Raw genomic sequence first — 25,266 nt, 5'->3', positions numbered from 1 at the left:
CCGTCTGGCGACATTGCAATCGACCAAACTTTGGATTGCCCGCAGAGTATCTTTTCCATCTGAGGCCACTTTGCGACATGGCCGGCAACAATGCGGAGGGTGCGAGGGAACTTTGTGGCGAACTTTTGAAATATTCTCGATTGGGTTGGGGCGAACGGCAGGGCAGACAGGTATAAATGAGGAGTGCTGTGTAGAATGGTGGATGCAAAGGTTCGAACGAAGCGCAGAGTGTCCCTGGCAGCGTCACGGATATGAGTATAGTCGACATGACCCTATGATCATCCCACTACTTGTAAGAATCTATTTGTCTTGAGAATAGGTTCGAGCCACGCACCGTGAACCAGTCTGATACAGACGTGAGGCACCCCACCCCCGAACCGCCAAGGCTTTTCATCAGAGACATCGACTCCAACCACCAAAGGAGGCGCTCTCCGTCGAAGAAACCTTCAATTTCCTGAGCGAGCGAGGGTTCAAGGGACGCAGCGCCCACGTGTGTCCCCCAGAATCGACACGCATACGATAGCTCAACCGGAATGGAATCTTTGACTCGTTTCTCCAAGTCAGGGACGGCAGAATTGGGTAGGTAAGAACTCCCCAATGAGCAGATGTTGAAGCGAAGTCCGCGCTCCATGATCCGAAGCGAGGCAAAGGCAAGGTCGCTTTGTATCGATGGCACATCGACGAAGAAGTCGTCACTCCGTGACTCATCTGTGAGGAAGTCGTAGAAGGATGCATGGAGGGGGCGTATGGAATCTGTGGCGGTGAGAAGCGAGCTGAGTGGCCCAATGACCCGCTCTACTTTGTAACGAGCACGCTCGTCGGGAAAATGCAGACGCATCTCGGTCAACGCAGCCACGGGAAGCGGTTCACATGACGCGATAATTTGCCCCATAACAGAGCGAAATATCGGGAGCGTTGTATCACGCCAATCTTCTGGCATGCTGTCTGCCAAGATGAGTTTATACATAGCATCCAACAGAGGGATTCCTTTTCCAGTTGTTGCAACTACGGCTTCGAAAAGCTCCATCGGATCTGGGCCCACTGTGTTCCGATCGCTGATATACTTGCAGGCGAGACGAGCCCATTCAAAGAGGCCATCAGATTTCTGAGCAAGTATCTTGAAGTGCTCAGCGTTGAATGGGCCTTTTAGCATGGTGGAGATGTAAGATTCGATGTCGCGTTCTGCAGACTCGAGAGCGATTTCATCCATAGAGATATGATAGACGTGTGACGCGGGTTTCAGGGCATCCGCAATGTCTCTGAGTGGACGGGAGGTGACGATGATACGAATATTTTCCGGAAGTTGGGATGGTTGAGGGGAAGAAGTGTTCGGGTCACTAGCAAGCAGACGGAGAATTTGTTCTCGAGTTTCAGCGTTACCACTCTCGTCCAACGCATCAATGGTTATCAGGACGGGTGCAGTGATGGCCTTCGATGCCTCGCCGATAGGTCCTACTATTAATTCCTGCCATTGTCTTGAGATGTCGGTGGTGTCCTTGAGCTCGTTGTCATCATGAACCACACGCGCTAATGCTCCCCGCATGATTGGATCGCAAGCAGCTAAGCCCCGTGCGATCGTCGTAAATATCTTTTCATGGCAACGTTCGGCTCCCCTTGTACGATCGAAGCAGAAACAAGCATGCATGCCCCCGCGCTCGTGAGCCCAGTTGGCTATCGTATGTGCGATGGCTGATTTGCCTTTGCCTGCAGTGCCAGACAACCATAGGATGCGCGGCACGTCCTCCCCGGTGCTACGGATCCAGCACTGAATATCGGATAGAATATCTTCCCGAGTACCTGGGAGACATTTCTTGGAGGTATTCCGTCCGGCACGAGCCACACACTCCATGCCGCTAAGGTCCAAATTCTCAGCTGAGTCATCGGGCGTTGAGTGTCAGATAAGAGCTTAGAGATTTTGAAACCAGTTCTTACCGATACGGTGAACAGTTGCGGCGATGTCAATAACGACGTGGTCCCGGAACTGCTGCATGAGATTGTCGAGAACATTGTTGTAGTTTTGGATCGTGGCGTTCGTGTCATCGAATTTGTGCTTGAAAGCTCTTGCCCCTATACAGAGTCTGAGTTTTAGGCGACAAAACGGTGAAAAAAACTCACAGAAATTCTTCATCTCTGAATAATGGACGATGAAGTCGGCACACACTCGCGTTTGTTGCGCTATTTTTTCATGTATCTCCAGCAAAGATGGAATATTGGCCAATTTGTCGTCTTTAATCAGCAAAGCATAGACCTCTGAGATCTTTGAGAGCAGACTGGAAACGGCGTCATCACGGACGACTTGATCGAGAATTATCTGACATCAAACATTCTTATCAACCTGCGAACATGAAAACATGAAACAAGCGTACCTTGGACGCGTAAGTGAAGATACCCAATGCCAGCGTTGCATAGGGATGGAGCTACCCACGAAGATCAGCCACGCGAAAAATAGACATAGAGATAAACACCCCCGTACAGCTGCGAGTTCGGTAGCGATGGAGTTGAATGCCTTCAAGGGTCCAAGTATCGCGGAGAGCGAGTCGATCGTATTGGGATCGGACGGTAAGTTGTTGGGTACTGAAGCTGCATCTTGAACGCTTTTCGAGCCACGTGCGATGTCTTTGAAACCTGCTTCGGCATCCGCGAGCGCTGTCTCTACAGGCTTCAGGTCAGATGGTGGTTCGGGCTGATGATAGATCTTAGTAGATTATCAAAAGGGAGATATAGAGGGTTCAGGACGTTGTGAGAACATACCTTTGGAATCGCTAAATTAGAAGCCTGGTCCGGAGCTGCTTCGGGAGCGGGAGCAATGGGTGGTGAAGGATCCTGCTGCAACAATCATTGCACACGGGGAATGCAGAGTCGAAATTGCACATACCTGAGTTGTCTGAGAAGGTGGGACAGGTTGTACGCTGGAACCTACAGCTGCGGGTTCAGGGTGTGGTGATTTTTGAGCGCTTGAAGCAGGACGGCGCTTGATGACCTTGCGCAAGAACTTGGGAACCGGGAGTCCTTTGCGAGATTCATGCTGTGAAGGCGGGAGAGAGGACGTCTAGAACGACATCATTACACACAACCAGAAAACGTAAATGGGATGTTAATCACCTCGATTTCACTAGGTCCGCTCTCTGGTAAATGAGGATTTGAGTGGCTTCGGTCTAGAAACCCGAAGAGCTTCTTCTTCTTCTTGTTCTGAGGATTCATCGAGTAAGTTTGCTGAAAATTCTCAGCCCAAAGACGTCACTATATGCAAAAGGGACGATGAAGATGGTGGATGGGACGTAGGGCGGACAGGCGTCTAGCAGCTGCATGTGCGGAAGCGAACAGGTGTTAGGAAGCACCCATTATTGCAATGGGCCGGACTGAATCGCTGATTGGTTGATGGTGGAATCTTATCGAAGACAGACCTACTCGCCTTGGAAGGACAAAGTTCATTCATGACTAGTCCTGGTAGTACGACCTATCACTGTAGGTAGTGGTTGTGAATTGAATGTTCTGAGTACTTGAATAATTTGGATCGTTCCGCTGCTCAAGTCGGGCAACTCCCTCTGAGTCTTACCAGCAATCACTGCAAGCACATATGTAGTAAGGCTGCTCTTCTTTCACAAATTTCTGAAATGTACTCGCAGTTCTATTTCCGCTTCTGCTCATGCAAACAACTGAATATATCCTGCAGTAGTTCTCCAAGTCCATCAAAGTTCCGGCTTGTGGTACCTTGACCGACTTCCTCTGGCACTACCCTTAAGGTTCATCCAGCTCTACATCCCTCCCATGAACCGCCACTATGTCAAGTCTTACCATGACTAGAATTCGCCTCCCTCGACCAGTGTTTATTCTCTCTCTGAAGCGTTGTTTGTTTCGTCATACGCCAATGCTCAAAACTTCCTCCTGAATCCGACCCACCACCACCTTTTCTTCATTCCCCACGAGCAGCCAAGTACGAACCAACCGCTGCTACACCTAGTCCTGCCACGACTAGAACGCCGATAGTCGCATCATGATGTGATACGTACACGACAACCACGAATGTGTGAGTCGTCTGTTACCATCTTTTCTGCATTTCTGTTCACATAGAACATCAGCTCAACACCTCTAGGTATCCACTTACTTCCGCCCCCACCAACACCAACCTCACCCACCACTAGGCGCCGTCGTCTGAGGCATCCTTCTCGCGTCATGTTTCTTCTGCGCATGTTGCTGCAGGACACACGAGTTCGATGGGAACTTTCACCCCAATTGTGTCATCTGGCGTTGGCACGCTTCCCCAGGTCGACCACGCGTTACCGTCTCGATCATGGTGGAAGCGTCAGTACCGAGAGTACCAGCTGACGGTGCAGGTATCGGTGTCGGCTGCGTCATTTCCTCTCAGCTCCCCCTCGCATCAATCTGCAAATGCCTTGTCCTGTGACTCCGATGCTGCAGGCTCGCCCTCCCAACAACCCGTTGGACGCGTCCATATTTGAGATGTACAACCACTACATTCCCTGGGTTCGTCAGCGCTATCAGCAACACCTTTGGACTCTCGAGCCTCGGACTCGTTCGCGATCAGGAGTTGCTGCAACTCCGGAAATATCAACCGTGTTTGGCCCGCCTTGGCTATCATTGAGCCCGTCGATCTCAGACACCGTCCGAACCTCCATACACTTAATACCGCCTTTCCATTTTCACCAAACTCGGCAGCCAGGGTATGGACTGGGAACCTTGTCCTCCTGACGAACATGTACTGTATACATTTTATAGCTTGATGTATAGCTTCGAATTTAAATCGTATTTCTGTGATATGTATCTGCCCAACGTGTCACCACCTCGACATACATGTGCGACCAAGGAATATTCCCAGCGTGATCATACCTAGATCATTGATCACATTTTTCAGGCGCCTAAAACATCTTGCGGACAACGTGATGAACGTTACATCAGGGCAGAGAGACTAGGGTGCTCGAAGCTCCACGAATTGATCCAGCGTCACAACAGCTGCTGGACGTCGGAGACCTACAGTAATGCATACAGATTCCAGAAATATGCCGTTTCAAGTGACTGCCGCATCCTCTCCATCAATGGGATCACTCACTTCGGCGTTAAAGAAGCTTCAAGCATGAACATAAGTAAGTAGTAGAAGCAGCAATCTCATCATTAATATGTTAAAGATGAAATTCGAAATCTAGTCCTGATGCCCTGCGTCGGCCGCCCCCTCCCCTTCTCCCCCATTGACACTAGGAACGTGTTTCAGCCGATTCAGATGTTCCGGGGATCACGATGCAGACTAGCATGAAGCCTAGTTTTGATATGGAGAGCAGACAGCAGCAGCGTTCTGGTGCCAATCATGAATCATCCGAAGCTCCGAGTCGACGAAGCCCCGCCTTTATTTGTGCATGCTTGGTTTTTACCCCGACGAGTCGATCCCGCTTTTATAGTTTCACCCTCGACTATCAACTGCCCAAGGTTTTGAGACTGCGCTCGCGCACATCCACAAAGTCACCTCATTCACCCTATTTGCCACGTCGAACATGTCCTCTAGCGCGAAGAAACGTCAACGGGAACCTGAAGACTGGGATTACGCTGATCTTAGCGGGCCAGACCCAATGTACAAGAGGACAGCACCAGCATGCATCCCCGCGTCATCATCTACCACATTCAGGGTCAACACCACCATCAAGGGCCCCGATCCGAATCTAACGTCTTATAGTTCTACTTTTGATAGCAAGGCCCCTTATAGCTATCCTTACACCCCTCCTGCCACTGCCGCGATGACGATGCCATCTGTTCCATATTCATCTTACAATTACGGTTACCCGTACTCCCAACCTACCCAGTCTCACGTGCAGCCTCTTTCTCCAGCTCAAGAGGCCCTGCCCCCTCCCGTCAAGAAACAGAGGAAGAAGAAGAAAGACCCTAATGAGCCTCCGCCAGAGAAACGCGGTGCAATGTTCAAGAAAAAGTGCCCACAGAATATCCTCGATCGCGTAGATAGGGTCATGTCACAAAGGTAACGTGTTTCTCCTGCGTTCGATGGAGCACATCATCAATTACGACCAAGATTTTTCATGGTCGACAGGAAGCGTACTGGCGATGAGCTGCGTGAGGAGTTTAGCGTGTTAGGCTCTACGGGTAACGTGCGTGCTCTTCTATTCGGTCGTTTATCGCGCTCACTTGATGATAGGTGTATGCTGTCATCATCGACAAAACGCCGTCCTGCAACTGCACGTCGCGTTTTCTTTCAATTTCAATTAGCCCCTGACTCGGGCGCTTCACAGGTCCGGACGCCAGCAAGGGCAATCACTGCAAGCACATAGTAAGGCCGCTCTTGCTTCACAACACATTCCTTTCTAATCATCTTACGTTAAGTTGTTTATCTTTCTGAAAGGTACTCGCAGTTCTATTTCCGCTTCTGCTCATGCAAACAACTGAATATATCCTGTAGTTCTCCAAGTCAATCAAAGTTCCGGCTTGTGGTACCAGAAGTCAGTACCTTGCTTGAATACTGCATTCGCCTACTAAACTATCACGTATAGAGCACTTCTCACATCAGAGCTTCACGACCTATTTGCGCATGCGCCCCCGGCACCTAACTCTGTCATCAATCAGCGCGCCCGAGACGCGTATGCACGCGCCACTGGCACGGCTACTGCCTCCTCTGAAGAGTCTGGCCCCGTGAAAAAGCGCCGTGCGCCTGGTCCGGAGGATGACTGCCCCATCTGCTACGAGAGCATGCATGGCGCAGACGGGAACACCCTCATTTGGTGCGAGACTTGTTCAAATGCAGTGCACAAGGAGTGTTTCACACAGTGTATGCGTCATTTTTGTTACCAATTTAAGCGTGATCATGATCCGTTGACGTAGGGGCTAAATCCTGTGGACACAACATCACTTGCGTTTTCTGTCGCTCTTCATGGGTCGATGTTAGCACAGGTGGGCAAGCCTCTGGAAAAGGCAAAGCGACAGTGTCGGAGGGCTACATTAACCTCGGTGCCGTTGCGGGTTTGAATCAAGAGCGCGATACCAGCTCCTGTGCGTCTATTTCCACTACTTCCAATCTCTTCGGACTTTCGCCTCGCGACCCCTTTCACCTTTTTTCGTAAATCATGAACGCCTATCTTATTCGATCTAACCATCACTTGCTGTAGATTATCATGGCGCCAGGCGTGGGTATCGGCACTATGGTTATCAAGATTATGAAAACCTCTTTTAAGCCAAAGGACCAAGTTTTATCTTTCATACATATCCGTGATCCTGGTGCCTGATGTGATCTATCATATCGTACATATCTTTTACAATCTGCGTCCCCTCCATTCACAGTACGATGCCACTAAATTTCTCTTGATTACTCTATATACGATCGCGCCTTCGATTTTGCCGCCCTAATCGTTAGTGTACATGTCAACGATCAGTCCTAGTACTACTAGTAGTCGTATCATCCCAATCTTGGTTCCCTCATGCCTGCCTCGAGGCGCTCTCCAGTCATTTTCCAAACTAGGACCGGTGCGTGTTCTTTGATTATCGTGTCTTCTGATGCACGTTTTCGCGCAGTTTTTGATGTTGGCGCAGTCAGGCGACGTCAATCGCTGGGTGACGTACAAGAGCTTTTTGTGCGTCTTTACATGCACCTGTACATGTGTTCTTTCAAATCGGACTCTAGATCTAGGCCGACAGTGACCTCAGCTAGGTATCCTCTAAATCCTCTAAGCTCTAAGGATCGTGTAAATAAAAGATATCACCAACTCGACAGCTATTCAATGAGAGAACTGAGATACAGCAACATTGGGACATTTATCCCTCCTAGTATATGCCTTGTCCTGCGGCGCTTCAGCATTTGCCAAGACTACAAGTCCCATATCATGCAACTTCAGCACGACAGCCAACACCCACGGCAAGCACTCTCCGAACTCATCATTCTGAGGTGCAGGGACGGACTGCGCTGCTTCCTGCAGCTGCTCTAGAGTAACGGGGCCGGGGCTGACGTCTCTGATGCAGAGGAACGACGAGATGAACATGTCACCCTCGATGCGCTGGACTTCCAGACGGGGGACAGGTTGCGCTCGATGCGGATGTGGACGAGGCAGCCGAGGTGCGGCTGGTGGGGATGACGAGTCCGACGTGTGAGGCGCGTGCTTGAGCGAATCCTGCGATTTATAGTGATCCTGGGGTGAAATCTGCGATGGACATTGTGTCCTTGGATGAGTGTGAGATCTTAGATCTCAGGAGTCAGATGTTGCTACTTCTGTTTATCGTTTATCGAGAACGAGCTGGTTCTGCCAGTGAAGTAGAGGCTATTAGATAGGCCTAAATATGATTCAGTGGCTGGTGCCTCGAGAGAAGGAAAGGCTTATTTCGCCTTCTTAGAGACTAACCCTCTTGTGTTTTAGGTCTAAGATCTGGATAACAGTGACCCGGCTTGCCGCATTGACAAGTACCACTCAGTACTTAGTGTTGCCAACTTGCAGAGTCGTCTGGCTCAGCGCTTACTTGCTGAACGATTTCGATCGGCTGACTACGCTCAGGTACATGTAGTAAAAACCTCGCCAGTTCATTGGATAGTATACAAACAACTGAAAATGATCATTCCCGTGGGTGACTCAGTGAATGAGATAAGTGGGAAGATCGAGCGTACGTCGCCGCCTATGAACATCTTGCGGGTTGAACACTCTCCAGTAAAACCCCTAAATCTGAACTGCTAGTTGGACGTGCGCTGTATGCCATAAGTGCGCAATTTTAGTCGTAAGCACCGAAGGGATGCAAGGAAGGTTCAGCCTTTTGAGGATGGCCCAAGCTGCGGAGAGATCACCCTGATCCGATCAAGACTGTATTATGTAATCCCGGAGCCTCTTATTCACCGAACTTGCCAAGAAGTACACTGCTGCTACCGCTGACTCCAATGCCATCGGATTTCGAAACATCCAACCATTCTTTGGACAGCTTCATTCTGTTGCAATTTCAGGTTTAACGTAGCGAGTTGAGCTCCGCGTGGAACACAGAAAGCCTGATTTGTATGTTGACCCCCAGATGCTACCTACCGCCGTCATAGTCTCGGGGACTGCGCACCTCCGACTGTGTTCCATCACGAGAACATAATTAACCATCTTATAGAGACTGAGCGCTCTTTGACCTACATGTCAGACTCTGACAGATGGGCCGAGACTGCTTTTTCCACCAATTCATCGACCCCGTCACGGGCCGTCCGACTATAAAAGTCATGCTGTATCAATCCACAGCTTCTCACCTTTTCTCTTGAACCATGCTAAATCTCACTTGGGTCCGGCGAATTCTGCTTCGAACTGACACGCAGAAAAAGCAACCGTCGTTCCTTGAACGAAAGCTTGGCGTGTGGCGCATACTAATCGCCGCTGATACATCATCATCGTTCAGGCTTCCCAATCTTCAGTTGGGTCTTTTATCGACACATCTCCCCCTCTTGACCCGCGCATGCAAGGATGTTCACGCTATCAGCCCTACATTGTTCTGGCTCGTGATACTTTCACACCTCTGGTATGCAATTGAACCCACGCTGTCCCTTTACTTCTCAAATCGCCTTCTACTTCTCGTGGGTGAACTTCTTGGCTTGTGCTTGACATGTATATTAACTGTTCTCGAAGATTCAACGCTCTATCTTGCAAGGCAAGGTTCATACAAGTCTGGACACAGATTTGTGTATAGCCATCATCGCTCGGGCTTCATGCTCTGCGTTCAGTGGATTCGTAGGCTGGTCTTCGTAAGATTCCGTCGGGATGTGGTCGAGCTACTTTGATCATAGGCATCAATAGGAACAATGTAAAGGATCAATATCGCGTGCTCGTTGAGTGCCAACTCAAAGAGCGGTTACTTCGAGGTATGCTCACGCCACCTTCGTCTCAACACCATTAAAGTGTCTCGTTAGCAAATCTTGCGCGTGATCTAGCAACATCTCAAGGTCGGTGGAAGCCAGATTATTTACAGAATGATGAGGCTCAATTCAGATAAAAGATAACGAAGCACGTCTTACAGCCGACCCTGGGAGAGTCTTCGACTGCCTTGGACAATTCCTCGAGTTTGGACAGGAGGTCTTTTCGTTTTTGCTCCAATTGCGGCTATTGCTGCATTTTCTAGGCTCCGAATCTGCGAGTGCTGGACCTGTTTCGATAATATTGTGTTTTTTTCCCCTATTATTACAGAATGTAATGAACGACGACCTCTGGACCAAAGGTTTGTTCTCATATTAACATTATGTAGACTGACCTGACATCCGTAGGTTACGTGACACAGGCAGTCAACGGCGATTACTTGCGCAAAGAGGCTTTGTCCTTGCTTGCGGACAACACATACAAAGCTGAGGTGATGGGAAGCAATTTATTGGGCTATCTGTTAAAAGGTTGAAGCTTGATGCGTCTTTGAGGTTCACAGTCACTTACACCACTCTGGTACAGAGTACCAGAAGGTGCATGATGCACTCAGTCACGTACCTAACGGGGATGCCGAGAATCTGTGGACACGAACAACGACTGCTCTGCCTGATATGTTTTCGAACCTCTGCAATGATGGGCCTGTCGTGAGTTTCTTCAATTTTATGCACGCATGTTCCTGATGTATTGTTAGCTCTATGTTGGGCTGTTGGCACTCATGAATCCAAGCCAGGTATCTGTTGTTCAGCTGGCTATGCTAGAACAAACTTCCGCGCGTCTTCGGTGGACGTTTTATGTCGCCACGAGCACCATTAGAGTTTGGCCGAGTAGATTGGCCAGCCTGAGGAGTGTTTATAGACTTCTCGATCTTGAGAACAAGATGAAAGACGGCTGCATGCCGTATTCACCAGCAGCTGGCGCTTCGGGCGTGTCGTTAGAAGTTCGGTACGAATTTCAAGTTTCCTGTGACTGCCCCTCTTCATCGTTTCACTGTCAGGAACGTATCTTTCAGCTATCCCGGCAGCAAGTCTGAAAGAGATGCATTGAAAAATATATCTTTTTCGATAAAAGGAGGTCAACTGGTGGTTATCGTCGGTGCGAACGGGTCAGGTAAATCGACCATACTCAAGCTTCTGACTCGCTGCTACGACACCGCATCTGGGACTGTCTTGGTTGACGGATATCCCATCCAAGACTATCGAATTGCAGATTTGCGATCGGTGACGGCCAATCTGGCACAGGATCATACCATATTCCCCCTCTGTTTGAGAGAGAACATCGGGATTGGGTCACCGTCGTCTGTAACAGACCTTGACAAAATTGCTCAAGCGGCAAAGTTAGCTGGTGCTCAGGGCATCATTGAGAACTTCACCGATGGATATGACACCGTCCTTGAACCTGTTAAGACGGCCTATCTCAGTTATGCAGGGAAAGGAAATGAGGCCTTAGAAGAGGAGTACGAGAAGATGGAGAAATCAGCTACCGTGTCTGGTACGTCTCGTCCTCCAATATGGTGCGTGTACTGATGATGTGTAGGCGGAGAGAAGCAAAGATTGGTTGCGTGAGTCTACTCAGCCCGCCTCATTGAAGCTTAACTAACTCGCTCAGCTCCCGGACCTTTATGCGTATGCTAGTCCGAGGACATCAAGCTTGTAACAGTCGACGAAGCCAAGCTCTGCCCTCGACCCAGAAGGCGAGTACGAACTATTTAAGCAACTCAGAGAAGCACGCCAAGGGAGAACCATGATATTCGTCACGCACCGTTTTGGGCATCTCACCAAATTTGCCGATCTCATCTTGTATGCATTCCTATTCATTGTCGCCTTACCTTCTGATGTGAACTATGAACCAAGGTGTATGAAGGAAGGGACCGTGGTTGAGACGGGAACGCACCAGGAACTGATGGACCGTCAGGGAGAATATGCCCACTTATACAATGTCCAAGCACAAGCTTTTACTTGAGAGTGGAGACTTATGGAGTCCTTGACGGTTCTCATGCAATTGAAGCTGGTATGCAGCCGAAATGTGCGATTGTGCCACCAACTTGTAGTAACTTCAATATACAACATAGATCAAGATTTGATGATACCTCAATAGAAATTGTTTGATTTTCCTAGGACGTTCTCCGAGTGCTGGCATTGAGCAGCGCAACAATTTTTTCTGTGGGACTGGCAGCTACACCGGGAGACTGATGAAAAAGTTGAGTCATGTTGGTCCAATGGCATTATACGTGGGTTGAAAATGTTGATGCTATCAACGGTCTTTGGGGTTTGTCCATTATGACGCGGAAGGGTTCCTAAGACATTCAAGAGAGACTAACGAGATTCGGAGGGACAAAGCGCAAGGTATTGAACCTCAAAGTACAGCACGGCCCCTACCATCATGATCACGATGGACGGCAGTTGATTGATTCACTGGACTGACAGTAAAAACAGAAGGACAAACAGGCCTGCTGTCGCCTTAGTCCTTGAACGGAGACTCGAGTGAGATGAATATTTGACACCTCGAGTAAAACTCGAGATGCATGGGTCAGCTCACGCTCCCCATTGATCATTACATCGTTGCTATTGAAGTCGTATTAAGGGCGTCTTAGAGGACCCCCAACAAGGCTATTGATATGATCCGCAATGAAGGACAGTAGTTGTATCCCACCGAAGTACGCTACGGGTAGCGCAACCAGGTTCGGACGTCCAAATGACCCATGTGGAAGAACGAGCGTTACGAACGCTCAGCGCTCATCGCCGAACTTGAAGTCTGGGGCAAGTAAATTCACGAACCCTTCTTATCATCTCCAATGACCCGGAACCTCACTGATTAGTGTCAAAATAAGTGTCAAAAATTCTGAAACACAGTCACAGGAACTCACGCGGAGTGAACGGCTCTCCTTTGGCTTTTCGAATACTAGTAAAATAAAGAGTGCCGGAGCCCTGATGACCCTTTAGACGGAAACTTAGGTCCACATTGCCTTGTGGGAGGTTGATCTGGGTGTGAAGTGATTGAGATGAAGTGAATGTCGCGAAATTAGTCATAGTCACCGAGCCATGTATCCAAGGGTCGCCATTCAAGTACCAGGCAGGTTCTGGTCGGATTGCATCTCCCAGCATCTCCTTCAGTTCTTCATTCTCCCTAACCGTCTGCAGTATTCGCTTCACAACAGAGCTCGATAGCTTCTCTTGATTCGTTGCGAAGAGTAAAAATGCAGCCCAAGCGGATACCCCGACGGTGGCAAATGCAAGAATGAATGGCCAACGTTTCTGCATTATTGGATGAGTGGAATGCGCGCACATGAATAGAATTACGATCTGCGAACCTGAACGTGAGGAAGATCAGACTTGGAAGGAGGTCTAGTGTAATATAGCCTTGGCTTCGAAGGTGCAGAGAACGTCTCGACATGAGGTTTTTCGGTAGGAGGAGGGGGTCGTGGTAGCTCGGTCACTGTCGCATAACTCCTTGATATAGCTCGTCCAAGGCTTCTGTCCAAAGTCGAGAAATTGCGGCCGTATCGGGTGATGGACATCATTTTCACGAACAAATGCCTCGCATCACTGCAGTGGGCGTAACGAAAACTCAGATATACGGCATGGCACAGCCACATCAGGTACGAAAGTTTAATTCCTTCTCCGCAACGCTCCGAAGAGTATATATACGATCTATCACGATTCACCAGATCCTCACCAAGTTTGAACGCTTGAGCGGAGTCTGAGGTCGTCAGATACACAATAGGATAGGTGTCAGATCATGAAAACTAGCGCATGTGGAGACACCATAATTTAGACGCAGACAATTAGGCCAGTAAAACACATCCAAGAATGATCATGAGACACAAATATGGCGTCTACAAACTTCCAGATAAATAGGAAATGACTAAAAACAGCGCTACACAGATTAACACCACGAGACACACCAGAACGCGAGGCAAAAATTGCACAATGGCCAATGCCCAACAACCATAGTCATATTCTTCTTGAAGGTTGCCTCACACTGGAACGTGCCTGAGACCTCTGCGATGCAGAGTGACTGCGCTGCTGCTGAAGAATGGCTGACCGGTCTGAACATTGGTGCCCCCATTCTCTTCCTTCGCACTTTCCAACTCCTCTAGAGATTTTGTTCATACGAACGAGCGACGATGTACAGCTCAGCGTTCGCGTTAAGCAGCCGACAGGCCACCGTCTAATGCACAGAAGCGCAAGTACACGATATAAGGCGGATTCAACCGGGTATGGCTTTATTATCAACAAAGCAATTATGAACAACACACTAGTACTATATAGTACCAGGAGCACGCGTACTGGGTGATGAAGTTAAAGAGGTGGGTATCCTGTGGTAGTTTCCCATCCATCCGGAATTGTCCAATCGGTGTTACACACGAAATCCCAGTCCGTGCTCTGAATGTTCTCCTTCTGCGCATCCACAAAATGCATGGATAGAGCACATCCCATCTGGATGTTCTCCACATCCTTTGAGATTGGTCAGCGGCACCACACCGTCGTTAACGATCACGCGAATTTGTGGGTCTTGTTCCGTGGCGCACGACAGGACTATGAGGATGGTCACGATCAAGTGGAAATCTGGAAGGGATTAGGGGGTTACTTACGCTGGAACTGTACATTAGTTGCGAATGGAGCAAGCTCCGCTGTCCTAAATGTGCGTTTCTCGGGCATATGATCAGTAGGCAATGGTCCCCATCGCCGCAAAGCTCGAAAGGTTCAACGCGGTAAGAACTGAACCAAGAGTCAGTACGTTTTCCGAGTTCGATTTAATCAATAAACCAACCGTTTAATACCACAACTTCGTGCGTCGCGTCTACATAAAGGCTGTGTCCGAAGGGGAACGTGACAGCGTTGTGAAGTGTCGCATTAGTGGAACTATTGTGCGTCTCAATTGGCGTTTGAGTGAGACGGGACACAAGCTCTTGCACATAGCCAATTCCTTCTCCCCTAGCAACAGGCGAGCCCCAAGCTACACCGTACCTGTGTCTTTCGGTCAGAATTCAATGTTTGGTAGCTTGTAAAGGAGGGTATGCACCATAAGTTGAGGTCGTATCTGGTTTGATATCAGTGGCACGTCAAACTACTTGGAAGAAGCTTCTCACGAATAATCGAAGCCTTCCCATTCCTTCTCTGTGAATAGTTCGCAGAACTTGGAATAACCAAGAGCAACTGTTTCGAACGCGCACAATTCTTGCATGGCGTAAACATCTTCGATGTCTAACTCCAACCCATCAAGATATCGTTGCACACGAGGAACGGTATCCTTGAGATAAACTTCTTTCCACGCATCGGCATATGGTTGGCCGCGGTAGCCCCGATGGGGAATGTCATTATTGGCGCAAGATCGATAGGGGGCAAGAGTATTGTTGAACTGACGTGCACGTATTAGTCAAGCAACTTGAAGTAGTCCGGACGGCTTACTCTTTTGGCCTCGATCATGATTTGTTGTTGATACTGGCCTTCGAGAGGGTAACCAAAAAATCCGAGAGCAAAGTTTTGCGCAGAGTTCAGCATCCGAGTTCTTCACGTGCCATCTTTAGAATCCGAATTATCGACTCTTGGAATACTTACTGGGACTCCGTTCTGAACACAGGCAAGGAATGTGTTTCGGTGAAATTCTGAATGGTATGGTCAAATAAAGAATAAAGTAGGAAGATATGGAAAATTCACCTTCAGTAGGAACCCGTATCTCATGCGCATTGACACCCCGAGATCGTCTATACAAATGTCACAATCTGCTATACGACTCGGAGGTGACAATTCCCTTACACAACTGAGACCTCCCAAAAGGCGTTAATCCTGACAATAATTGAGTCTCGGAGCTGCATTCTGATACGCATGATGGTTACCTTCGTTTCCTAGCTTATACGTCCTGTGGGCAGGAAGGTCAGACATTGGCTACCCTTTATCGCTCTAGATGAACTCACCAGTCGTTCAAAAATGAAAGAGGCCCAGTGGCCGTGACATTTTCCGCATACGTGTTCAACTTCAAGGCAAACCCACCCGGACCAGTACCTCTAGCTATCACGCAAGTCCTCTCTCAGAAGCTACTTAAAATTTAGATATGTGGTCATCTTACAGTAGTCAGCAGGGTATCGTGCGCCGTGACGATGCAGAAGATGCACGCCGGTGATGCTGCAGGTATCGGGGGCTTCGGGACTGGAATCAACGCCAAACTTTCCGCGTTGGATGGAGTACCACGGAGATAAGCTTCCCCAGCTGCGGAAAATATCAAAGTCCTTTGTTTTGTCTTTCATATTATCCTGGGAAAAACGCGTAGGTGATACAAGGTGCACCAGACCAGAATGCAAAGGATAGGCAGGAGCTGTAGCAGCTACGCCAGGCTCGGCACCTGCTTGTGTGGGACCTGGATAGCCAACACTACATAACTACAGCTCCAGTCTTGCAAACAACAGTAGCTGGAGAGGCACGTACTCGGATGGGAACATGGAGGGAAACGCGTTGGTGGGCTCAGCTGGAGGGTATTCATGCCATTCGGGGGTCCCTACGTGGGTAGGCAATAAAGCATTGAGGAGCGAAAATGACAAGCATGGTTGGTTGGACGAGGTATATTGTGCGACCACAGCCAGACATACGAAGAATCCTGCGAAGAAGGCAGCACCGACGCGTAGGAACAGTGACCGCGCACTACTAGGGTATGAGGAAGTTGATGAATCGTCGAGATAAACTCGACGCTGGTCATCCGTTCTCTTCACTTCGGGTATAAACATTGGGAGAGTCAAGTCGCGTCGCGAGTCCTGCACTGGCAGGTTGGGGTGAGGAGGTTCAGTCATGAGGAAGATTGTCGTACGTCCTCAAGTGGACTTACGAATGTAGTGATTGGATATTTATACCTCGGTGGCAATTAATTGAACCGAAAACATAGTACCACGGTTTGACTGCTCCTGGCATTAGCGATGAGTCCCGGACCTGGCTTCAAGGGGCCTGTCCTGGGTGGTTTGTAGGCCCTACATAGCCAGGGCTGAATTCAAAGTTTTTGCCGGGCCCGGCACACCACCTGGGATGCTAACCATGGGTTCACTCAATTTACTACAAATTCCAGACGTGTCGTGATGACTTCTCACACATTCAAGTTTAACGTCCATTTGACCAGATTGAATATTGAGATGGGGACAAGAAAACCTTGGGAGCTCCCATTATGCAACGAGATGCATGTTGCATTACGTGTCAGTGAAAGAGCACATGCGAATCTCTTTAGAGCGCACACGGCTGCCAACACGAATGCAGTATGGGTTCCATATTATTGGGTGACAAGAGATTACTAGCCTAAAACAGCAAAGATGAACAGACGGATTGTGCAAGTAAGAATAATGAGTACCTAACGGCCCCCGACAGGAGGCACACCACGTCCCCTTGGACGTCCCCCTCGTCGTCCATATCCACCCCAACCTCCAACGTAAGCGCCTGGGCCCATCAATCCTACACCCCCAGGCTCACCAAACGTAGCAACGTTGCGCTCCCTTTCTTCTTCCCTACGATTTCTGCCTCCGCCACCCCGCCGTCCACCGTTGCCTCGTGTTGGTGGCAGAGCAGCCTGTGTCGAAGATGATAGAGAATCGAAAAATGATTTCGTTGGGTTATAGGCTCCATCCTCCTCCTCCTTTTTTTCCGCTGGCGAGTCGCGATCTGAGGGAACGCCATTCTCATCATCGCCATCCTTCTTCTTTGGTGCAACCGCCGCCTTGTCGAACCGAGCGTTGGAGCTCTGGAAATCGAAATCGGTCGAAGGCACCTTAATGTCTGCTGCTTTTGTCTCCGCACCATGGCCGTGATGACCACGTCGGCCACCACGACCACCATGCGTGGGTGCACCATTGCTGGATCCGCGCAAGTCTCCTAAAGCGCGTTGAACTGTTTCCATTGAAGCAGCGGCGGTGTGCACCGGATTGACACGGGGGCCAGTGCTAGGACCTGGTGCGTCATTCGTTTGAACAACAGGAACCATCGAGGGAACGGGCGCATCTTGCACTGGCACAGGGGGAGGATAAACGGCAGCCTGAGCTTGTGGAGGTGGCGGTTGGGCTACGACAGGCTGCTGGTATTGAGGACCATATGCACCATACTGGGGTTGAGTTCCGGGAGCAGACGCCTACAATACTTAATTCTCATAGTTTGTTTCAGGTAAGGAACGAACTCACCCCCAACACTGCAGGGTCATCGTGAACACTACGAAGGGGAGTCGGCTCATCGACTGCGAGGTCTTTGACCTCAGATGCGCGAAAAATGATGTACTGGTATGGTTCTTGAACTGGAGGAATGAATTCTGAAGGCGGCCTGACGCGAATTTGATGTCAGATTACGCGTCGTTTGTGCAGGAGAAGGCGAGGCAGAAACTCGCGCGCCACAGAAAGGACAGTCGCTCACCTTCTCGACTCTGTACCCATGGAGAATACTAGCAGCCAATTAAGACCAACTCGATAACTGCATAAATTGAATCTCACCATTTGAGAGTTGGATCGTGGAGGCTGCAGGGTCGATACCCGCCAGTATTCCTCGATACCGTACATCAGAATGAGATATGAGAGAAATTGGTTTTCTGGGCAGTGCATCAGAAACAATAGCACAACGAGTAAAAATCCACGCACCCTATGAAACTCAGTGCCATGGTCGTCGTTGTCAAAAGCTAGGACTACAAGAAATGAGGTTGTGCAGTACCAGTACCGCCGCTCGAATTCGGCCAGCCTTTTTAATCGGAGCTTTAATTGATCAACTTGCTTGGCAACGAGGGATTCGAGATTCAACATTCTGTCATACTCGAAACATTGCAGGTCGACCAGTCATGATTGTATGAATCGTATACAGCAATCGTCATTAGTAGGAAAATAGCCCCTTCTTACTTTCTTACGAGTCCGAGTCATCGCACAGATTATCGAATCTGGAGATGACTCGAACTCATAAGACATCGTTCATTGCAAACACACGCATGCATTGTACAGTGTTGGTCCATACTTTGTATTTCTAGACATTCTTCTATCCGGAATGTGGAACCAACATGATTGCGAATGACACCAGTCCAGATACAGGAGGGACTCGGGAACAAACCGAGCACAGCTTCAACTTTGCGTGCTCTCCGGACTGACAAGCACCGAGGGATCGGAGATGCTACAGGGAAGTCAGGACACTAACCTACAGTCACGGTGCGATGCTAGTATATATAAGGGGAAATGCGATGAAAGGCTACATGTGCTACGTGATGCGGTCACGACCCATAAACTCCTAAAAAACGTCACGATCTCTCCAACCTCCCAGCTACCCCCTCTGCCTCTCCCTTAGCTTGTCCAAAGTCTGGGTCCAAAGCTGTCACACTCTTCTGTCTTGTATCAGCAGGTGTTACCACGACGTTAAGATGTGGATCTATTGGGTCCGACGGGGGACCAGACGTCGTAGTTGAAGTCGGCGTCGAAGTCGTAGCAGTTGTAGAGGTATCTGGGTTAAAGTTGCGGAAAGGGGACGGAGCTACTAAGGGGCGATGGAATCGAGCACGAAACTCGCTGGGGTGCGGTTGAGGATGTTCCCCAAACCCATTGTTAGACGGGTCGGCCATATCAACATTTGGAAATGGCGCAGCCGATGGTCCGGAAATAGAGCCGTCTGCGGCTTTGGCTGCAGCTTGTTGAGCATAGTGCATGCGACGCTAAGAATAAGTGAGTTATTTCGGCAGCCGCTGAGATATAGAGGCTCGTACTTGATGATCCCATTGATCAAAGGCTTCCGCTATGATTGGTTCCAAGGAAGCGAGCTCTTCGCTCGTGATTGCCAATGTCCTTAGCAGATGCTGTTTAAGAAGGGGGGCGCAGGAAAAAGAGAGAAGTAGTGTTGAAGCGAAATTTTGTCCACCAGTAAGTTGTGGAGGTGGGGCTGGAGGGAATGATGCGTCTTGTGGGTTCATTGAATGCGGTTGGTGCGGCATCTCATGGGGAAGCACCTGCTGATACTGGCCATCTCCGTTTACTCTGTACTCCTCCATCCCCTGCATCATTTCATTGGGCATATCCAGCCCCAGTTCCCGCATCTTCCGCTGTTTAACGAGACTCCGGTGTTTGCGTTGCCGTTCCCGGGCGGCAGCCCTGACTCTTTCGCGCCGAGAAAGCTCCTCAGGCGTCATTTCTTGACCGGTAAAAGTCGGAGTAGGTGGCTGAGATGGCTGAGGCTGGGGAAGAGCTGGAGCATCGCTAGGTTGTGTAAAAGCCATCATAGCATTGATGTTATTGACAGTACGATCACGCTCCCGTTTTCTGCGCTGCCGCTCTGCAGCTTTCTCTCGTTTTTGCCTTTGTTGAGGTGTCTCATTTTCTCGCGAACGTCTACGGGAAGATGAAACTGGCGTAAGAGTGCTCTGTGATGGATTATGATGAGCCCCTGGGTCCATTGCATGCATTGTCCGGATGTGACTGAGCCTTGGTTGTGACGCTTGTTACGGCGTCTTCAGCGGGGGTGACCGTGGTCGTGACAGAGAGTGACGAAGGAGAGACCAAACAAGGTTACACTCACATGTCATTCAACAGCATGCGTGAGAATAAGTTGCTTAAATAATCTAATACTTCGTTCTGCGGGCTAATCGAAGGCTAATTCGACACTAATATTCTGCCCGTCTTCTTCAGCATGCTTTCACGTCCTGGTCCGACACCTATCCACTCTATGGGCGTACCCAAGAAATTCTCGATGAATCCTATGTAACTCTTGCAGTTGTCTGGGAGGTCATCAAATGATGTTATCGAGCTTATTTCCGTCTTCCATCCAGGAAGTGTTACATAAACCACTTCAACTTTGGCCAGAACGTCAAGGTCGGCTGATGAATTGTGAATAATACTCCGCTTTGTCCAGTGGCTAACTTACCTGGGAAATATTGTATGTCCTTGCCATCGATCATGTACTTGACCGCAATCTTGATGTCCTCAAGTTCGTCCAAGATATCGAGCTTCGTCAGGTTGAGCGAATCATAGCCATTTATCAGGCATGAATGTTTCATGACGACAAGGTCCAGCCAGCCGCAACGTCTCCTCCGACCTGTGGTAGTGCCATACTCCTTTCCAACTTCTTGGAAGTGAACGCCAATGTCCTGAAAATATGTGAATACATAGATATATATTATTACAAGAAGACCAACATTAAGCTGCTCAGTTGGAAATGGTCCTCCTCCAACACGAGTGGTATATGCTTTGATAACTCCAATGGTGTGCCCGATCGCTTTGGGGGGTATGCCAAGACCAGTGCATACACCACCAATTGTGGTGGACGATGAGGTCACATAGGGATACGTGCCGAAATCCAAGTCAAGCATGAGAGCATTTGCACCTTCAACGAGGACCTTCTTGTGCGCTGCCAGTGCACCATGAATATATGCTACGCTATCGACAACGAAAGGCTTTAGTCGTTGTGCGAGAACCTACGTCATTGTCAGTGATGGTGTTTAACGGGAGAAAGGATGAGGAACACGACCTTATAGCGCTCAATCTCGCCCTCTGTGTCATATTCGAAATGGCCGTAGCGCTTGAAACGACCCTCCACGATCTTGCGAAACTTTTGCGCAAAGGTATCATGATCGAAAAGGTGATGCACTCGGAGGCCAGAACGAGATGCTTTCCCAGAGTAAGCCGGGCCTATCCCTTTTTTCGTGGTTCCGATGCTGCAGTTTTGTTAACAACACGAACGCATGAATAATCGAAAATTCATGCCTGGACCCACCGAGCTCCACCTCCTTCAGGCCATCCACAATCTGGTGGAAGTCGAACACAAGATGAGCTCTATCTGAAAGAAATATTCTGTCCGAACAATTCAAGCCTGTACAACCGTCATCGCTAAAGCATATCCGACCAGGATGAACCCCACCTTGCTGTTCCAGGGCATCGAGTTCATTAAAAAAGGAAGGTACATGGACCACAACTCCAGAACCAATCAGGCCCACACATGTTGGGTTTATAAGGCCTATCGGATTAATATATCAATACCATACAACCGCACCATGAGAATTGATCACGAACCGCTCGGAAGAAGATGGAAAGCGAAGGTAGTCTTCACCTTTTCAGGTCCAACAGGCACAACGATTGTATGTCCAGCATTATTACCTCCAGCACACCGCGCGCAAATGTCGAAGTCAGCCGATAAGATATCGACCAGCTTGCCTTTGCCTTCATCTCCCCATTGCGCACCAAGAACGACGGTGACTGCGATCAGGGTCGGTAATCAACGATCGGTGGTGCTGAACAGACTGACATACCGCTCATGGACAAAGGAGCTTCTGTGATAACTTAGAGCCAGTTAGCAGAGGCTGCGATGTGGAAAAGAAATGAGATTGACAACGGTTCAGAATTAGATCATCGTGATCTTTCGGAGAACATCAGAAAAGGCAATCCAGGTTCGGCTCTGTTGTCCGACGCAGATTTGTCAAAGTTCGTCAACGCTAACAAAGCTTGCAGTTGCTACATCGTTCAGCCTGAAAACATATGCCGTTTTCCTCAAACCCTATCAAACCCTCCCCGCTTCAGTCAAGGTTGAAGCGGCATCCCGCTCTATTTGGTGTCCCATTTCTTCTCATCATAGTTGGCGCCTCGTTCGGTCTTCAAACTTTCACGCAAACTCGATATGACCTCCAGGACCAGAAAGTCAAGCAGGTTTGACTTTTTCGTGCGGAGCGTCATCATGTACTTAATATTTCATAGATCAGCAATGAGCAAGCTTTGGGTCTCGATCGCAACAAGAAAAAGTTTGATATCAGGGAGGAATACTATGTGAGTTGTCGTGAACCAAGTTTCTCAAGGTCTCAATAGTGAGAACGCATTAGAAATTAAGCGCTTCTGGAGACCAAGACTGGGAACCTAAAAGGATTGCAAGACCCAAAGACTCTCCTCAATGGCCCAACGAACCTCCAGCCAAGTCTTGATATATCTTAGAATGTCGGCTGTGGATCGCCATCTCCTAGCCACTCAGCGTTCCATGTTCTTTACCCCACCTCGCCGAGTTGCGATATCACGGAGGAGAAACTTGTAGCGAGTCGATATCAGCCGGTCTCCGCTCGCAGGGCACACCGACCCTACCGCATACGACGATACGCGGATTAGATCTCAGGGACAAGTGTACTTTAGTCCTTTTTATTCTGCCATGCACTCAGTCTGCGCCTCTATTCTGATGATGCGGCGTTTTATTCCGGACTGGATACATATCAAATGTAATGACAATTCGTTTTCACCGCAGCAGATGAATTTCGACATATTAAAAACTCTATGGAGCTGGCGAGGCCACAATCTTTTATACTACTGCCGTTCCAGCAGTTGTCCACCTGCGGGTCAAAAATAAAATATGTTTTACCAACTCCTAGAAGGAAATGCGCGGCTTTATACCGACTCGATCGGATCGGAGCACATTTTGAGCGCTGAGCGTGAACGAGTTGTTTTTGATAGGCTGGCTACAAGTACTAATGTTCCGTTTGTTCATTGAAGTGCAATAATGGATTTTCATTTTCTGCGGAACTCGATCGAAAATCACTGCGGAAACGAGTTTTTTACACCAACCGTAATCCGAGGGAGACAATGTGTATAACACGACTGTAAACGTACCTAGCTCGTAATCAGACGTAAATCCGACATGTCGCAAATTTTGCTCGCTCGGTCTGAAGCAACAGATGTAAACAGACGCTTTTCCAACTTCACCAACACACTTTTTCGGACCTCCGTTTATTCTCTTCAGATACCTGCTATTCCACCACTATCCAGCCCAGTAAATTCAACTTCTCGATGTCTGCTTAGGGTAGACTTGAAGCAAGGTGAGTTTTTCGAAAATTTCGCTAAGTCCGTAACTCGAGCGCTATGTCAAATACTATCAGGCTCGAGTTGCCAGCTCATGTACAAGCTTTTACTTTTACCTTCGAAACGATGCGTCCGGGACCCACGGTGAGTACTAAGTGTATTTCTACGAGGCCACTACCATTAATCATTCTTTTGTAGAACGAGCTCCTTATCGGTGTGCTGTGCGTGTTCGGTCAGTCGTCTGACCTCTGTGACAAGATATGCAACGGTCTCATTCAAATTTGGCGACTGCTCAAGTGCCCCATTTCGCCTATTCACGTTCTGGTTCACGTGCGGAAGGTGAGTGGCAGGCTGTCGACCCATTGAATATAGCATCATAGCTTGATACTCCTCGCTTCCAGGAACAACAGATGGTGCCCGCGAAGATGCCTCACTACCCGAGTCTCCTGCGAAATGACGGTATGGTGTTTCGCCTCGAGAGGATGTACTATTTGAGCTGAAATTCTGTGGCACGCTACCAGCTCGCATGGACTGGACGGGTGTCTGGTGTGCACCGAAAAAAGGATACGGGGATGGCTGACGCATATCGGGTGAGTGCTGCGGACTGGTGGAACGAAGCCTGTTGTTTAAATGATCTTGGTACATAGGTCCCCCAGCGAATGCGCCGCTGGTGTTGTGGTCACCGTGCTGTCCATTGCCTGACTGAATCGCATCCAGTAAGTCGCTTGACTTTTAGTGGGCGATCTATAAGCTCTTACCATCTCAAATCGAGGTACATTACCACTGAAGTATGGATCGTGTTGAGGCGGCTGATACGACACTTTCCCGGCGACCTGGGGTATATTATATTGAGGATATGCTTCACCTGCCCCTACCAGTGCTGGCTGCTGAGAATCAGGAGCGGGAGCACCACTCGGGCGTCTCTGAGTCTGTTGGCCTTGGAACCCATACATTCTGGCGTGCAAGGTGGTGGGGGATATCAAGGACCGGGGAGCATATGTGGGGACCTAGCAGGACGAGTTCTTTGATACGGCACATGTCTATTCAGAATAGAAGCGGATCCGTTTATGCATAAATCCAGACATAAAGTAGACGTGCGGATCCTTATAACCTGGTCTGATACCGAGTTGGTTTAGATACTAAGGCAACAAACCCTATCCCTGCAAATCCCTAATATTCAGAGTCGGTTTTAGTTCTCAAACGAGTACCTTTTTCGATCTAGACGGGTAGGAATATGCTTGTTTGGCATTGTCCGTTTACATTCCGTTTACAGCCTCTAAACATACATAATTCCGATCCGTTCTAAATCTCGTTTCCGCAGTGAATGAAGATCGAAAATAAAATGTCGGCAACTTAGCATGAAGAGAAACAGTACAAATTACACTACCTGCTTATGTCACTCAACTTTGGCTTCGGTATCAACGAGTATTTTATCATATCGAACCTCTACCTGAGTCCTGACACGGAGCATTCTCCTTGTGCAGAAAGACCACTTGTTCAAGATAACAACAGCGCTGCATGATGACGATCCGAGTGGGGATATATCAGTAAACAATGTTGCACATCACAATGCCAGTAACTGTTGTAGGAAGTTACCTGTGAATCATCGAGAGCATTCCGCACTTACAGTAATATTCCCTGGGC

General features: G+C 48.9%; 11 protein-coding genes across 11 annotated transcripts; 3 read left to right on the top strand and 8 right to left on the bottom strand.

The window, feature by feature from the left end:
* Window positions 1-2,317: 2,317 nt before the first annotated feature.
* Window positions 2,318-3,201, bottom strand: EDB91DRAFT_1086244 (uncharacterized protein; the record flags this gene model as incomplete). Its single annotated transcript, XM_041316010.1, has 6 exons — window positions 2,318-2,335; window positions 2,367-2,417; window positions 2,474-2,683; window positions 2,752-2,823; window positions 2,876-3,049; window positions 3,103-3,201. The coding sequence occupies 6 exons, from the start codon at window positions 3,199-3,201 to the stop codon at window positions 2,318-2,320; spliced, it is 624 nt and encodes a 207-aa protein (XP_041171984.1).
* Window positions 3,202-5,504: 2,303 nt separating this feature from the next.
* EDB91DRAFT_1060902 (uncharacterized protein) lies at window positions 5,505-7,186 on the top strand (the record flags this gene model as incomplete). Its single annotated transcript, XM_041314389.1, has 10 exons — window positions 5,505-5,759; window positions 5,865-5,983; window positions 6,035-6,110; window positions 6,158-6,206; window positions 6,252-6,289; window positions 6,343-6,361; window positions 6,419-6,458; window positions 6,510-6,784; window positions 6,838-7,005; window positions 7,122-7,186. The coding sequence occupies 10 exons, from the start codon at window positions 5,505-5,507 to the stop codon at window positions 7,184-7,186; spliced, it is 1,104 nt and encodes a 367-aa protein (XP_041171983.1).
* A 541-nt stretch (window positions 7,187-7,727) lies between these two features.
* On the bottom strand, window positions 7,728-8,753 carry EDB91DRAFT_1350224 (uncharacterized protein; the record flags this gene model as incomplete). The annotated part of the gene is made up of 2 exons (XM_041326052.1): window positions 8,606-8,753; window positions 7,728-8,117 (listed from the first exon to the last, which is right to left on the bottom strand). Exons 1-2 carry the CDS (start codon window positions 8,621-8,623, stop codon window positions 7,728-7,730), a joined length of 408 nt encoding a protein of 135 aa, XP_041171982.1. The 5' UTR covers window positions 8,624-8,753.
* Window positions 8,754-9,135: 382 nt separating this feature from the next.
* On the top strand, window positions 9,136-12,034 carry EDB91DRAFT_1162999 (uncharacterized protein). Its single transcript, XM_041319883.1, has 11 exons — window positions 9,136-9,535; window positions 9,588-9,703; window positions 9,858-9,901; window positions 9,955-10,173; window positions 10,220-10,339; window positions 10,395-10,516; window positions 10,564-10,814; window positions 10,867-11,382; window positions 11,478-11,502; window positions 11,538-11,668; window positions 11,723-12,034. The coding sequence occupies exons 1-11, from the start codon at window positions 9,230-9,232 to the stop codon at window positions 11,829-11,831; spliced, it is 1,959 nt and encodes a 652-aa protein (XP_041171981.1). The 5' UTR covers window positions 9,136-9,229; the 3' UTR covers window positions 11,832-12,034.
* Window positions 12,035-12,650: 616 nt separating this feature from the next.
* Window positions 12,651-13,281, bottom strand: EDB91DRAFT_1028500 (cytochrome oxidase complex assembly protein 1-domain-containing protein; the record flags this gene model as incomplete). The annotated part of the gene is made up of 4 exons (XM_041312678.1): window positions 12,651-12,679; window positions 12,736-12,850; window positions 12,905-13,123; window positions 13,180-13,281. Coding segments are annotated over 4 exons (465 nt in total), but the record flags the coding sequence as incomplete, so codon positions are not given.
* An 889-nt stretch (window positions 13,282-14,170) lies between these two features.
* EDB91DRAFT_1086239 (histidine phosphatase superfamily) lies at window positions 14,171-16,653 on the bottom strand (the record flags this gene model as incomplete). Its single annotated transcript, XM_041316009.1, has 14 exons — window positions 14,171-14,326; window positions 14,349-14,407; window positions 14,464-14,565; window positions 14,643-14,839; window positions 14,895-14,912; window positions 14,962-15,230; window positions 15,281-15,380; window positions 15,431-15,477; window positions 15,530-15,576; window positions 15,709-15,731; window positions 15,787-15,880; window positions 15,939-16,226; window positions 16,295-16,364; window positions 16,456-16,653. The coding sequence occupies 14 exons, from the start codon at window positions 16,651-16,653 to the stop codon at window positions 14,171-14,173; spliced, it is 1,668 nt and encodes a 555-aa protein (XP_041171979.1).
* Window positions 16,654-16,700: 47 nt separating this feature from the next.
* On the bottom strand, window positions 16,701-18,580 carry EDB91DRAFT_1162987 (Scd6-like Sm domain-containing protein). The gene is made up of 6 exons (XM_041319882.1): window positions 18,466-18,580; window positions 18,322-18,416; window positions 18,245-18,272; window positions 18,019-18,154; window positions 17,199-17,969; window positions 16,701-17,146 (listed from the first exon to the last, which is right to left on the bottom strand). The coding sequence occupies exons 1-5, from the start codon at window positions 18,483-18,485 to the stop codon at window positions 17,199-17,201; spliced, it is 1,050 nt and encodes a 349-aa protein (XP_041171978.1). The 5' UTR covers window positions 18,486-18,580; the 3' UTR covers window positions 16,701-17,146.
* Window positions 18,581-19,106: 526 nt separating this feature from the next.
* On the bottom strand, window positions 19,107-20,249 carry EDB91DRAFT_1060899 (uncharacterized protein; the record flags this gene model as incomplete). The annotated part of the gene is made up of 2 exons (XM_041314388.1): window positions 19,107-19,514; window positions 19,566-20,249. 2 exons carry the CDS (start codon window positions 20,247-20,249, stop codon window positions 19,107-19,109), a joined length of 1,092 nt encoding a protein of 363 aa, XP_041171977.1.
* Window positions 20,250-20,357: 108 nt separating this feature from the next.
* Window positions 20,358-22,201, bottom strand: EDB91DRAFT_1162976 (Adenylosuccinate synthetase). The gene is made up of 8 exons (XM_041319881.1): window positions 22,098-22,201; window positions 21,862-22,044; window positions 21,710-21,805; window positions 21,556-21,661; window positions 21,320-21,506; window positions 20,988-21,266; window positions 20,717-20,939; window positions 20,358-20,669 (listed from the first exon to the last, which is right to left on the bottom strand). Exons 1-8 carry the CDS (start codon window positions 22,102-22,104, stop codon window positions 20,446-20,448), a joined length of 1,305 nt encoding a protein of 434 aa, XP_041171976.1. The 5' UTR covers window positions 22,105-22,201; the 3' UTR covers window positions 20,358-20,445.
* Window positions 21,903-22,869, top strand: EDB91DRAFT_884176 (cytochrome c oxidase assembly protein COX16-domain-containing protein). The gene is made up of 4 exons (XM_041328710.1): window positions 21,903-22,235; window positions 22,297-22,491; window positions 22,540-22,608; window positions 22,662-22,869. Exons 2-4 carry the CDS (start codon window positions 22,324-22,326, stop codon window positions 22,758-22,760), a joined length of 336 nt encoding a protein of 111 aa, XP_041171975.1. The 5' UTR covers window positions 21,903-22,235; window positions 22,297-22,323; the 3' UTR covers window positions 22,761-22,869.
* A 933-nt stretch (window positions 22,870-23,802) lies between these two features.
* Window positions 23,803-24,575, bottom strand: EDB91DRAFT_1253668 (uncharacterized protein; the record flags this gene model as incomplete). Its single annotated transcript, XM_041323686.1, has 2 exons — window positions 23,803-24,324; window positions 24,381-24,575. The coding sequence occupies 2 exons, from the start codon at window positions 24,573-24,575 to the stop codon at window positions 23,803-23,805; spliced, it is 717 nt and encodes a 238-aa protein (XP_041171974.1).
* Window positions 24,576-25,266: the final 691 nt, after the last annotated feature.

The sequence above is a fragment of the Suillus paluster genome (assembly GCF_016628075.1).
Source record: "Suillus paluster strain FC165 chromosome Unknown EDB91scaffold_90, whole genome shotgun sequence".
Taxonomy (NCBI): Eukaryota; Fungi; Basidiomycota; class Agaricomycetes; order Boletales; family Suillaceae; genus Suillus; species Suillus paluster.
Note: the sequence above shows the minus strand (reverse complement) of the source record. Positions and strands in the feature narration are given on the sequence as shown.